A 13680-nucleotide genomic window follows, 5' to 3' on the forward strand; every position below is an offset into this window, starting at 1 on the left:
TTCCCAAACCCCACTCACTGAATCTAAATGTGTTGAGAGAGATGTACGTATACAGTTTAAATATCTATATAAAATATTTTTGTATGTTTTCTTTTGTATTATCAAAATGAGAAACTGAGTGACTTAATTGAGTTGGATGAAAGGCAATAATTGAGCCACTCGGTGTGTTCTAATGCACTTGTGACTTATCTCTATCTCCTTTTCTCTTGCTTTTGATTCAGCAGGCTAAAATTGTGATTGAGTTCCATGTGAGCACTTGATGTAAGTTAATAATTCATACCCAGTTTGCATGTACATATGCTTTTTTTAAAGATGTGCTCTGAAGCAGTGATTCTAACTGTGGTCCAGGGACCCCTGGGGTTCGGTGAAGCCTAGTCTGGATCCGCGACTGCTTAGAAAATTAAATTAATAAAACCCTTATACATGGAGAAACCGTGTTGTGTGAAGGAATGTGAAATTGGAGTCTAAAACATTGAGTTAATCTCAAACTGATTCGTGGGAGCAGTGCAAGTGCATGAAACAGTATATAATGGATGAAGAGTGGTCTCAATAGAATTTAGAAAATCTCCAGCCTCCCTTTTAAAACTTGCATTTTTCTTAAATTGTGAACTAAAACATTTAATCATTTTGTGTATTTGAGTGCTTGTTTTTGTATTTTATTTGTGTACTGTTTTGCATTTCAAATGATTGCAAATGCTTGGGCTGGCTCTTAGGTTTCCAGTAATGCCCGGTTGGGAGAGTGTGCGTGTTTCAGTCCTGTCCTGTAGCAATGAAAGCTACACACATGGATCTGGTGGATGACACTCCTTGCGAGGTCAGCTGCTTGTAAGAGCTGCCCAGTGGGTCAGCTGTCGGCAAGAGATGAGGTGACTGGATCTTTGGCACTGAATGTAGCGATAAAGTAGGCATTCGACGGGAGCAGAGCGGGCCTTGTTGGGAAGTCAACTCCTGCGTCAGCGGCCCTTCGAACGCACATGGTCAGTGTGTTTGCCTGAAGGGCCAGGCTCCGTTGTGTGTTTATTTGAGATAAAAGACCCCCTATTGTACATCAAGGATATTGCAAGTCATCCCAAGAGGTCCATAATCCTATAGTGGAGCGAGGTCTTAATGCGAATTTACGTAACTCCTTGGTGACTTACAATATCCATATCATGTACAGCAGGGGGGGTAGGGGGGATTTATTCCTTTTAATGCATGGTTAAACTATCAGTGCTCCCTTACAGCTCAAATCATTGGTGTAGTGCTTGGTCAGATGAAAGCGATAGGTTGAGCGCAAACATGAAAACTAAAATCTGACTGGATAGGGCAAAAGTAAATGCCTCGGTGATTTGCTGCATAAGTCTAGGAATCCGCCTACTGGAAGACTTAAAAAGCAGTAGCTCAGAACATGTAGAATTGTGGAGAATTTCAGATCAGAATGCAAAAAAAGTGTTGGCGTAAATATTTATCTTTTAGATCACTTAATTTAAGAAAAGCTGATCAAAAGGAAAGCAAATTCTGTTTAAACTGCAGCTGTAATTACGTATTGCAATTAAACAGCCTAATTTCTTAATAACCGGTGCCTAGGGGCGTTCCAAGTTGCTTGTAATAAGGACATTCGAGATGGGCTATTCTACAGCGCCCATTATTGTATTGTGGATAATTTCAATAGTACTTCCTCTCAAGCATAGCTTTAATGCGATCCTTTTCAGCTTGCATAGCTTTAATGCGATCCTTTTCAGCTTGCTTGGGAAGGGTAAGTGGCAAGGACCGGTTGATGAAAGCACACTTTAGAGTGAGGGGGGGGGCGGGTACCTGTGAATGTATCTGGGGAAGTCTTGGGTGCAGTTTGAAGCCAATGTTCCTTTGTGTATGCTAGGGAGCTGCGGTGAGGTGTTCACATGTTCATCTTAAGGCCTGCGTCAAGATGATTTTGCCAAGACCCACCTGGTTCCTGGGAGTGGGTGAGTTTGGAGGCAGTCCGTTGCGGGGCCGGTGAGTGTGGAGGCTGTCCGTTGTGGGGCCGGCGAGTGTGGAGGCTGTCGGTTGCGGGGCCGTTGAGTGGAGCTTGTCCGTTGCGGGGCGTGGAGGCTGTAGTCGCGTCTACTTTTCCTTTGGGACACCCTTTAAAGAGCAAATATCTGACAAATACCATTTTATTTTGAGACGAGCCTGAACGGATCTTTTTTAAAAGTCGACTTTATTAGGCTATCCGCATAAAAGGCGCAGGATGAAATGAATAGAACGTGTCTCGGCCGCGGCGCTTCGATTTCGCTTGAGCTGCCCCAGGCCACGAGTGCCATGCGCCGATCTGTGCCCTTCCACGCCAGTACTCACTGGCCGCGGAGAGTAATTCGAGCATTTAACCCATCACATTGTTTTTTTGGTTGCATTATGCTTCGTCTGTTGAATTCACCAGTAGTGCAAGCTTTCCTGGAAATGACGCTGTGGTCATTGTTTTCTTTGTGCTAGAAGAAAGGTGTGAAAAGAAAGGCCGACACCACGACTCCTACTACTGTCTCTATCATCACAAGCCGAGACTCCTCCCCCGTCATGACGATCGCAGCCAAGCCGGCCAAGATCCCGACGCGTCGTGAGAGCGGGCGGCCCATCAAGCCCCCGAAGAAGGACCTGCCGGACTCGCAGCAGCATCAGACCTCCAAGAAGGTGAAGCTGACGGAGCAGCTGAAGTACTGCAACGGCATCCTGAAGGAGCTGCTGTCCAAGAAGCACGCTGCCTACGCCTGGCCCTTCTACAAGCCGGTGGACGTCACTGCTCTGGGGCTGCACGACTACCACGACATCATCAAGTTCCCCATGGACCTCAGCACGATCAAGGTAAGGAGTTGCACTGCTTGCTTTAGCCTCTGCTTGTTGGCTATTGACTGCATCCTCGCCCCTGGTTCCCCTGCCCAACTGATGTGGGATAAGCAGTATATTCTCTCGGGGCTCTGTCCTGCTGACGCCAGATGTCCCTTCTTTCTCTTGCGTGCTCTTCTCACCCTCTGCCTTTTGTCTCCTTTAGAAGAAAATGGAAAACCGCGAGTACCACCATGCACAGGAGTTTGCTGCCCACATCCGCCTAATGTTCTCAAACTGCTACAAGTACAACCCTCCGGACCATGACGTGGTGGCGATGGCTCGCAAGCTGCAGGTATGTTTGGTCCCTGCATGTGAGTGAAGGGTGGAGGTGATGTTTGCAGGATTCACTGTGTTGGGGGTAGGGTTCCAGAAAGCAGTTGTGTTCACTGGGTCTTAATGGGTAGAGGCAGGCGGTGAGGGCTGCAAGGAGTTGTTTACTGGGTATGGGGAAGATGTAGGCAGTTGTGAGCTGTGCGTGTTTCAGGCAGTTGGGTTAACTGAGTAGTAATGGCTGGAGGGAGAAGTTTGAGGGCGCAGGGAGTAGTCCACTGGGTAGTAATGGATGGGGGAAATAGTTACGGGAGGCAGGCAGTTTTGGAGCATGAATCCTCTTATGGATCCACATGCTCTGCATTATTCCGTGTCCCTAAGCCTCTTGTTGGCCTTTATTATTTTTTCGTGTATCCCTTATTTTTCTTTCCTCTTTAGGTTGAGTGGATGGCTGTGTTAAAGGTCTCGCAGGTCTTCGGTCACCTGTTTAATGTGCGCCTGGGTCTTTGAGTGTGGTGGCTCTTATAACTAGGTCTTCGCCATGGTGTTACTTGAGTAGAGTAGAGGGCAATAAGTGTTGGTACTTGTCTTAAGTCAAATTGAAGTTTCTCAGCGCAAGCCATAAAAGTGTACAATAAATAATCTAAAAGGGCAGCAATAAATACAACACTTTAAAAGTTGGAAAATCGCAAGTAGCAGCTTAACATCTGTTACAAACGTACCTAGTGCAAATTTCAACAGATAAAAGGAATCCCCAGGTGGTTTGATCAGGAGTAGACCATGGCCATGCAGCAGCGGCCCATGTCTCCTAGTAGGGCCTTCATTAAGGTCCTGTGGCCAATATTTCCAAGTGACGCTGCACTTGTGATGCCCAAACCCCATCAGTGAAACATAAGCAAGGTTATCTATGTGCAGGGGTGTGCCCTGCTGCATTTGAATCAAGAACCACGTGTCCAATTGTATCCCGCGTCTGAGCAGCTTGTAGCTCTGCTTTGAGTCTGTTGAAATCGATACAAATTGGGCTTTTAATATGCCTGAAGGAAGAGTATAGGGAGACGCCTATAAAAAGTGTATGTCTTGTGGATTTGTGGGTGTGTTACCTTGGTGGGTTTACTGGGTTGTACACAGCCCATACCTTGCAGGTTGTAGCTGTAGTTAAGCACCAATTTAGTCTTCATGCTTTTGAGAGAGTAAAAGATATGGGTTTACGTTTACACCAAAGACCTTTCTTTCTTACAGGTCCTCCTTACAGATGGAGTCCTTTTGCGTGCACTTAATGCCTGCCTTTTTATCTCGTCAGGATGTGTTTGAGTTTCGCTATGCCAAGATGCCAGATGAGCCAATAGACTTGAATCCACTGGCTGTCTCCTCACAGCCTCCTATGGTTGCGATAGAGTCTTCATCAGAGTCCTCTAGTGAGAGCAGCACTGAGAGTTCGTCGGAGAGCGAGAGCTCAGATGACTCGGAGGAGGAGCGTGCCAATCGCCTTGCTGAGCTTCAAGAGCAGGTAAGAGTCCTGTTCCCACAATCTGTGTTAGCCATGTCGTCATATGCCTGCGAAACAGAACATTTAGCAGCATGAACATTGTGTGCATGGTGTGGTTCTCCATCCCTCCCAATAGGTTGTGGTTGTCGCTCACTAGGACATCAAATGCAAGCCCAGTATATAGTCTCCATCCTCTGAATCGTCTTTCTGCCAGTAGGTTCAGAAGCAAAGGTACTGTTGTGTTGGCAGACTTGCAAAGCATGTGAATCCAGAAGAGGTTTATTCTGCAAAACTAAAGGTTCGAGGCATATGAGCTGCAGATTATACACTGTGCATAGATCGCCATCTGGTGTTGGACCCGGATGTTTGCAGTTTGTTTTTCCTCTTGGAAAGTCTTTGGAAGTCACGAGTTCGGTGACTCCTCCTTTGGTTCGTATTGCGCATGGGCTTCGGCTCCATCCTCAGATTGTTTTTTTCCACCATCGGGCTCGGATGTAATACTTCGCGCTCCGGTTCCGAACTTTCCAGTTCAACGATCGCCGCAAAAATCCTCGCTCATGGAGCTCCTTCAGATACTAAATCATCTTACTCACCTTCTCTTCGGCACTTCTTCGATTCCGGTCGTCGACGGCGGCCTTCGGGCCTATTCCGGCTCCAGTCTCGGCTGATGGAAAGAACTCCCTTCAAGAAGTGCCCTCGATGTGGGTCTAAGTTTCCCCACACCGATCTTCATGAGGTGTCCAACCTCTGCCTCTCCCCTGAGCACGAGGCCCGAAACTGTCCCGCCTGCAAGTCTTTTCGCTCTAAAAAGACTAGTCGAGATCGACGGGCTAGACGCAACATGGCGCACTCCTCGACCTCCGCTCCAGTCGACATCTTCGGGGACGACGTCGAAGCTCCGGGACAGCAGAACATCAAAGAGGACGACTACCTCGTTAGTGCTTCTGAGGCCGACGACTCAGATGTGGAGGACATCACCCCGGCGCAGAGGGTCGTGAGTACAATACCCCCTCCCACACCGATGCCCAAAAAGGCTTCGGTCACACCTTCGCCTTCGGGCCTTCCGAGGCCGCCGACTCCGATGTGGAGGACATCACCCCGGCGCAGAGGGTCGTGAGTACAATACCCCCTCCCACACCGATGCCCAAAAAGGCTTCGGTCACACCTTCGCCTTCGGGCCTAGGCAAGACCAAGGATACTGCTTCTCACACCCCACCTTCGGGCCCGGTAAAGAAGCCTATTAAGCCTTCCGGCAGCTCGGGCTCGAGCCGTCCTACCAGCGGTACCGAAAAACACCCTTCGGCACCGAAGAAAAAATCGGCCTCCATCTCCACACCGAACCCAGTACCAAAGCCTTCGGTGTCGAAACCTGCCCTTCCGGTGCCGACCAAACATCACAAGGCCCTCGGCACCGACATTCCCGTGCCGAAGCCTTCTTCGGCACCGACCAAAAATTCGGAGGTCCCAAAGAAGCACGCCTTGGACGAGCCTAAAAAGCTGTCGGCCCCGAAAACTTCGGCGCCGACCGAACAACCAGTGTTGCAAGAACTTTTCACACCGGATCCTCTTCAAAAGACACTCACCAAGGATCCAAAAACTGGCCATTTGACATTGTCTTCAAAAAAGAGACATTTGGAAAAACCAGCTCCACCTCCAAAGAGGAAGGACACTGCTACCTCCCCTTTCAAAGTGCCTTCCCCACCCCGGCCTCATCATTCCCCAACCTTGTCTCCTGTCCCAGTCGATTTAGGAGACCCTTATTATGATCCAGCAGATGTGCCACAAGACCCCACCCCTACTGGATCTCCAGACCCATGGGACGACTATAACAATCCGGACATCCCAGATGTCCCACAGGATGACCTTTACCCATCTAGGCCATCCCCACCTGAAGATTCCTTAGGCTTTCACCATCTGTTACAAAGGGCGGCACACTACCACGGGGTGGAGTTACATACTGACCCAGTGGAGGAGGATTTTCTCTTAGACACCTTTGACAATGCACATAGGTCTACTGCTATTCTACCTATGTTAAAGGGAGTGATTAAACATGCACCGGAGGTTTTTAAAGACCCAGTCAGGGCCAGGGTCCTAAACCCCCGTATAGAGAGAAAATACAAAGCCGCCCCCACAGACCCTTCATACATTAAAGGCCCTGCACCATTGGATTCCCTAGTGGTATCTACAGCTAGGAAGCGCTCAAATTCTCAGGCGTCAGGCGAAGCACCACCACCTGAGAGTCCAAGCTCCTAGACGTGTCAGGGAAGCGCACTGAGTCACAAGCCACCAACATATGGCGTATCGCCAACACGCAAGCGCTATTGGCCAGATACGACAGGGCGCATTATGATGAGTCAGAAACCATCATGCACCATCTCCCTGAAAAATACAAGAACGGGGCTAATGAAATGATCCAAGAGGGAAAAATAATAACTAATACCTCCAGACGCTGTGCCCTTGATGCAGCAGACACGGCCTCCAGGGCCATAAACACCAGTGTCCTTCTCCGTCGCAATGCCTAGCTCAGAGTTTCAGATTTTAAACCTGAGGTACAAGCCTCTATATTAAACCACCCTTTCGACCAAGATCATCTATTTGGCCCAAAAGTTGATGAAGCCCTCAAAGATGAAAAAAGATACTGACACGGGGAAATCCATGGGAGCCCTACAGTCACACACTCCTAGGCGCTCTTTTCGCCGCTCTTCCTTTCGGGGCACGGGCAGAGGCTACTCCTCGGATAGTGCATCCACGTCTTACAAATCCCCTTCACAAAGGGTTATCAAAGAGGCGGATACAGAGGCAATAATAATGAGGGCAGAGGCAAGACAAATATCGCCCGCTCTGCCACACCTCCTGCCCAATGACTTTCCTCCAGACCATTCCACTCCGGTCGGGGGCACAAAACAGCATTTCCTTCACGTCTGGGAGACAATCAGACAGATGGGTAACCCAAATTATTCGTTCAGGGTATTGCCTAGAATTAACATCTACCCCCCCCCCCAACATTCCACCCAGGCAACGCCCTATGTCTCAAGAACATGCTACGTTACTAAAACAGGAGGTGATCTCCCTCCTGACAAAAGGTGCCATAGTGCAGGTCCCCAGAAATCAACAAAATTTAGGGGTCTACTCCCTGTACTTTCTGATTCCAAAGAGAGACTAGACTCTACGACCTATCCTAGATCTCAGAACTCTAAATACTTGCATACATTCAGACCATTTTCACATGGTAACCCTTCAACAGGTTCTTCCACTCCTCTCCCAGAACGATTTCCTCACCACTCTGGACTTGAAAGACGCATACTTTCACATCCCAGTACACCAGTCTCACAGAAAGTACCTCAGATTTGTGGTGGACGGGCAACACTACCAGTTCAAGGTGCTCCCGGTCGGGGTAACAACAGCACCAAGGGTATTCACCAACTGCCTAGCAGTAGTGGCTGCACACCTCAGAAGACCGCACATTCACGTCTTCCCGTATCTGGACGACTGGCTAATAAAAGCCACGTCCTACGAACAATGTGTGCAACATACTGCAGCTACAATCCAACTACTTCACCAGCTAGGTTTCACGGTGAACCACCAAAAATCCCACCTGGTACCATCACAAACAAAACAATACCTCGGTGCCACCATAGACACCTCAAAAGCCATAGCCTATCCCAATCCTGCCAGGATTGCAAATATACAGGCTCTGCATCAAAAATTCATATGTCAACACTCTCTCCCAGCAAGAGTGTTTATGCAACTGATAGGGATGATGGCCTCTTGCATCTTCATAGTACCCCATGCAAGACTCCAGATGCGTCCACTCTAAGAGTGCTTAGCGCGCCAATGGAACCAGGCCCAGGGGCAACTGACAGATCTGGTGTTGGTAGACGGTCGCACCCATCGCTCTCTGCAGTGGTGGAACACCACAAACCTTGCCAGAGGTCGACCGTTCCTGGGCCCGGTCCCACAAATAATCCTAACATCAGACGCATCGCTCTCCGGCTGGGGAGCTCATCTGTTACATCTCACAGTACAGTGTACATGGATGCCGCAACAGAAGTTACTCCACATCAACCATATGGAGTTACTGCAATCTTCCTCGCCCTAAAATCCTTCCAAACGCAGATTTCAGGCAAGGCAGTCCTCATTCGCACAGACAACATGACTGCCATGTACTACATTCAAAAACGGGGGCACACACACTCCACAGCTCTCTCAATTGGCACAGAGCATATGGAGATGGGCTAGTCCACAAAAAATCTTTCCCTGGCCCAACACGTCCCAGGAGTCAAACACCATTCAGATCTGCTCAGCAGACAAACGCAGCAGATCCACGAGTTGGAACTTTCAGAAGTGGGGGCATCCACACACAGACCTATTCGCCACCCACGAAAACAAAAAATGCCCAAGCTTCGCCACCAGATATCCACACCCATTGTCCAAAGGCAATGCGATGTGGATGAACTGGTCAAACAAATTTGCATACGCTTTTCCACCTCTCCCACTAATTCCATTAGTGGTGCGAAAGCTACAACAGCATTCCCTAACACTGATCCTAGTAGCTCCAACATGGGCCAGACAACCGTGGTACACCACACTGCTGGAACTCTTAGTAGTACCACACCAAAAGCTACACCTCTCACCATGCCTCCTAACCCAGAACCATGGAGAGATCAGGCAACCGGACCCAGCTCAGCTTAACCTTGCGATCTGGCTCCTTAGGTCCTAGAATTCGGATACCTTAACCTTCCCCCCATTGCATGAATATTATCAGGGAAGCTAGACGCCCTACTACTAGGGCATGCTATGCTGCAAAGTGGAAAAGATTTGTTGTTTACTGCCACAACACAATCGATCCTTTAAATGTGTCCATACAGCACATCATATGTTATTTACTCCATCTACAAAGGTGTAACCTAGCATATACTTCCAGTCGGTTACACCTCGCTGCAATTGCTGCTTGCTTACAGAACAGTGCCTGCCATCAAGGCCTGTCTGGAACTTGAATATAGTTCTCACAAGGTTAATGGGACCCCCTTTTGAACCATTACATAAATGTGAGCTCCAATTTCTCACATGGAAAACAGCTTTTCTAGTGGCCATCACTTCCCTCAGAAGGGTTAGTGAAATACAAGCACTCACTATACAGGAACCTTTTCTCCAAATGCATCACAACAAGGTTGTACTCCGCACCAACCCAAAATTTCTACCCAAAGTCATTTCTCCATTCCATCTAAACCAGTCGGTAGAATTACCAGTCTTTTCCTCACAACCTCAAACCGTTGTGGAAAGGGCTTTACACACACTGGATGTTAAAGGGGCTTTACTTTACTACATCCAAAGGACACGACCTTTCAGGAAACCAAAGCAGCTATTTGTCTCCTTCTCTCCACCACATAAAGGCAACCCTATTTCTAAATCCGGGATAGCTAGGTGGATTGTAAAATGCATACAAATTTGCTACCACAAAGCAAAACGTATGCTATCTGTTCCCCCTAAAGCCCACTCTACAAGGAAGATAGGGGCTTCTATGGCTTTTCTAGGAAACCTACCACTAGATGACATCTGCAAGGCAGTGACCTGGTCAACACCGCACACTTTCACAAAACATTACTGTGTAGATGTGCAAACCAAGCAACAAGCTAGTGTGGGCCAGGCTGTACTAAAAACACTGTTCCAAACCACTGCAACGGATGCCGGTGGTCGCCGCTAGGGTTGGGTACTGCTATATAATCTATGCACAGTGTATAATCTGCAGCTCATATGCCTCGAACGGAATATGCTACTTACCAGTATGCATCTGTTCTTGGCATGTAGAGCTGCAGATCTATACACGCCCACCCGCCTCCCCGGCTACCTGTATCCGTTCCAGTTTATCTTATTTAGATACAAAACACATGGGTTTCTTTACTGTTACTACTACGCTCAATCTTTCCCTGCTGGCGAAAAAATCTGAGGATGGAGCCGAAGCCCATGCGCAATACGAACCAAAGGAGGAGTCCCTGAACTCGTGACTTCCAAAGACTTTCCAAGAGGAAAAACAAACTGCAAACATCCGGGCCCAACACCAGATGGCGATCTATGCACAGTGTATAGATCTGCAGCTCTACATGCCAAGAACAGATGCATTCTGGTAAGTAGCATATTCCTTACATGTTTGTAACAATACGTTTGAAGCTTGTCTTGCTGTAGATACACAAGCTGTTTACTCCTGCCATATAAGGTGGGCTTGTACGTTTTCTAGTTGTTTTAAGAGTTTTGAAAACTCTGGTATCGACGAGAAAAAAGATGGCCATAGCAGAGGATTCAGCATCAAGCCCCTGAAGACTCCCAGATATCCCCCCCCCCCCCCCCATGGGGCTTCAATGGCTTGGAGCAACCCATCCTCCAACTGCACCTGGAAGAGCAGACACAAGGCAGTAGAGACCCTTCATTAGCATCCCTCCTAAAGAAAAATCCCTACAAAGCTGCCTCCACTGAAGCTTACAGAGACTTTGCCGCAAAAAGTTCATTACCATTTGAGGAAGAGCTGAATTTTGAGCCCCTTCAAAGCACAAAATGCGCTGAACCCCTTAAAAGCACAAAAGGCACAAGAAGGGCTCAAGCCCTTTCCATTACTTGCTCCTCTTCCACCACCGCCTCTTGCATCACATTTGCCAGACGATTCCCCATGCTCTTCCTAAGGAGAAGGCAGCCCTTTCCATTCCCCGACCCGTATGATTGATTGCTCTGGTGGCCACCAATGGCTTGCGGGACGACTTGGTGTTGATTCCTAGGAGATTCAGACGATATGCAAGTCCAAGAGAGATTGCTTTCTAGTGGAGACCTCGGTTAGACCAGTGAGGGCAGTACAGTTCCTCTCCATGTTAAAGGGCATGATCAAGTCTGTCACAGACCCCTGTAAAGAACCTGTCAAGGATAGGGTTGCAATGCCACGGTTTGAGGATAAAAACTATCCCTTTCCCCAGCTACCTACCCTAGGCTTCTGCTCGGGCCACGAGCGACACTGTTTTGCCAGGCAAGGAGAGCAAGAACCTCATTGCTGAAAGAGGGTACCTGTAGGAGCCACCACCCACTGGTTGATGCTCAACTCGGTCAGCCTCCTCCCGGAATGATGCTACCCAGTGGGCAGAGATGTAGAAACTGATCGTGTCTCCCTGAGTAGTTCAGCAAGTAGAGTGAGGAGTTTGTGGAAGAAAAGATTACCTCCAATGCCAATATTTACTGCGACTTGGACAAACCAGCATACTTATCAGATGCCATGCGCTGCACATAATCAACTACCTCCTCTCACCTTTTTAAAGCTTTCCGTCTGCGTATTCAGGACAAAGTAGTCCTCATTAAGACGGACAACATGACACGTACTCCCTATAGAAACTGGATGACCCTCTGCTCCGCCTTATTGGTATAGAACACCTGGCAATGAGCACTCTGCCACTACATGCACTTGATGGAGGAGTACCTAATTGGACTTCACAGACCTGCTTAGCAAGGGGCATCAGCAAGTCTGGGTAAGGACTCTACCCACAAGTCCCCCGTTGAACTTTTTGCTCTGGGGCACTTCAATCTATTTACCACCCCCGAAAATGCAAAATGCCCAAGTTACACCCCCAGGTATCACTGTCCATGGGCAACAGTCTATAGATAAACTAGTGTAGGGTCTGTTCGAGGCATATGAGCTGTAGATCATATGCGTTAGCATAGATCGCCATCTGGTGTTTGCACTTTGTTTTTCTTCGAAGAAGTCTTCCTAGTCACAAGGTAGGTGACTCCTCCTTACGATGATAGTGCACATGGGCATCGACTCGATCCCCCAGGTTGTTTTTTCCGCCATCAGGCTCAAATTTGTATTGCGCCGCTTCAGTTAGGGATCATCTTCGAACCTTTTAGACGTGCAATCCTTACCACTTGACGGTGTTTTCCCTTTCGACGCGCATCGTAAAGTCCAACTACTTCAATCGACGCGGGCTGTGAGGCCTAGACGCGCCGACCACGCCAGTAGTCCATGGAATGGACTCCATTTAAGAAATGCCCTGGGTGTGGTTCTAAGTTCTCACAAAAATACCTGCACGAGGTCTGTAACCGCTGCCTGTCCCCGGAGCACGAAGAAACCAACTGTGAGGCCTGTCGATATCCCAATCGAAGAAAACGATAAGTGACTGTCTGGCTCGACGTCCCGAGATGAGTCGTGGCACTAATCCGGTGCCAGACATCTTCGGAGAAGTCTGAATTCCACCCCGGAGCCGAAGAACTCCTTTCTGTGTCTGAAGCCGACGACTCTGACATGGAAGAGGACTCTAAGGTCACTCCGGCTCAACGAACTGTGAGTAACAAGCCCCAACCGCCCACAAAACACAAAAGACCCCAGTTACACCTTCGCCTTCGGGCTTAGGTTGACACTGTGATACCATTTCAGACGCCCCACCTTCGAGCCCGGCTATGAAACATAAAGACAAGTCTTCCAGCTTGGTATCGAGCCGACCCCATGCAGGTGCCGAACCCACATTTTCGGCACCGAAACACATGGCTAAGCCTGACGCACTGCTGTCGGCACCGAAGACCTCTTCGGCACCAAAAGATTCCCATAAACCAAAGAGCCGATACCACTGAAACAAATAGCTTCGGAACTGACACCGACTAAACCAAAACCGTTGGAACCAAAACAAATTAAAGAGAACTTCGGAACCGAAACCAACTAAAGAAAAGCCTTTGTATCCGAAAAAGGGAAAAATCAAGCCTTCGCAGCCAAAACATCCCGCACCGAAGAGCACTGAACTTAAAAAGCACGAACGCCCTCTTAAACTTCTATCCAAATAACTTCCTCCACAAGAATCTTTGAATCCGAAACAAAAACAGTAGCATATTGATACTTTCTAAGAAACTCGGAAGCTGGATCTCCCTGAAGACTACCTTATACCTCTTAAGAAAAAAGACATGGGTACTAACCCCTCTCCCCCATACATATTTCCCTCTCCTCCCCCTTTTAACCCAAATCTACTAATTTCACCAGCAAACTCATCACCATCACATTTCTCACCTGTGCCACAGGATGATAATTATTGGGATTGGGGTGATGAGGACAACATTCCACA

The 13680-nt window shown here is 48.3% G+C and overlaps 1 protein-coding gene across 5 annotated transcripts in view; it reads left to right on the forward strand.

Annotated features, from left to right (window-relative positions):
• The window catches only part of BRD2 (bromodomain containing 2), a 36957-nt gene that overhangs the window by 13080 nt on the left and 10197 nt on the right, over window positions 1–13680 (forward strand). For 3 of the 5 annotated variants that reach the window (XM_085618214.1, XM_085618064.1, XM_085618368.1), the window contains 3 exons: window positions 2452–2817; window positions 3005–3133; window positions 4412–4618. In XM_085618214.1, coding sequence (XP_085474340.1) covers window positions 2452–2817; window positions 3005–3133; window positions 4412–4618 — 702 coding nt within the window. The remainder of the gene's footprint in view (window positions 1–2451; window positions 2818–3004; window positions 3134–4411; window positions 4619–13680) is intronic. The other 2 variants (XM_085618290.1, XM_085618136.1) reach the window with 1 other exon arrangement.

This window comes from Triturus cristatus, chromosome 1_1 (genome assembly GCF_964204655.1).
Source record: "Triturus cristatus chromosome 1_1, aTriCri1.1, whole genome shotgun sequence".
Lineage (NCBI taxonomy): Eukaryota > Metazoa > Chordata > Amphibia > Caudata > Salamandridae > Triturus > Triturus cristatus.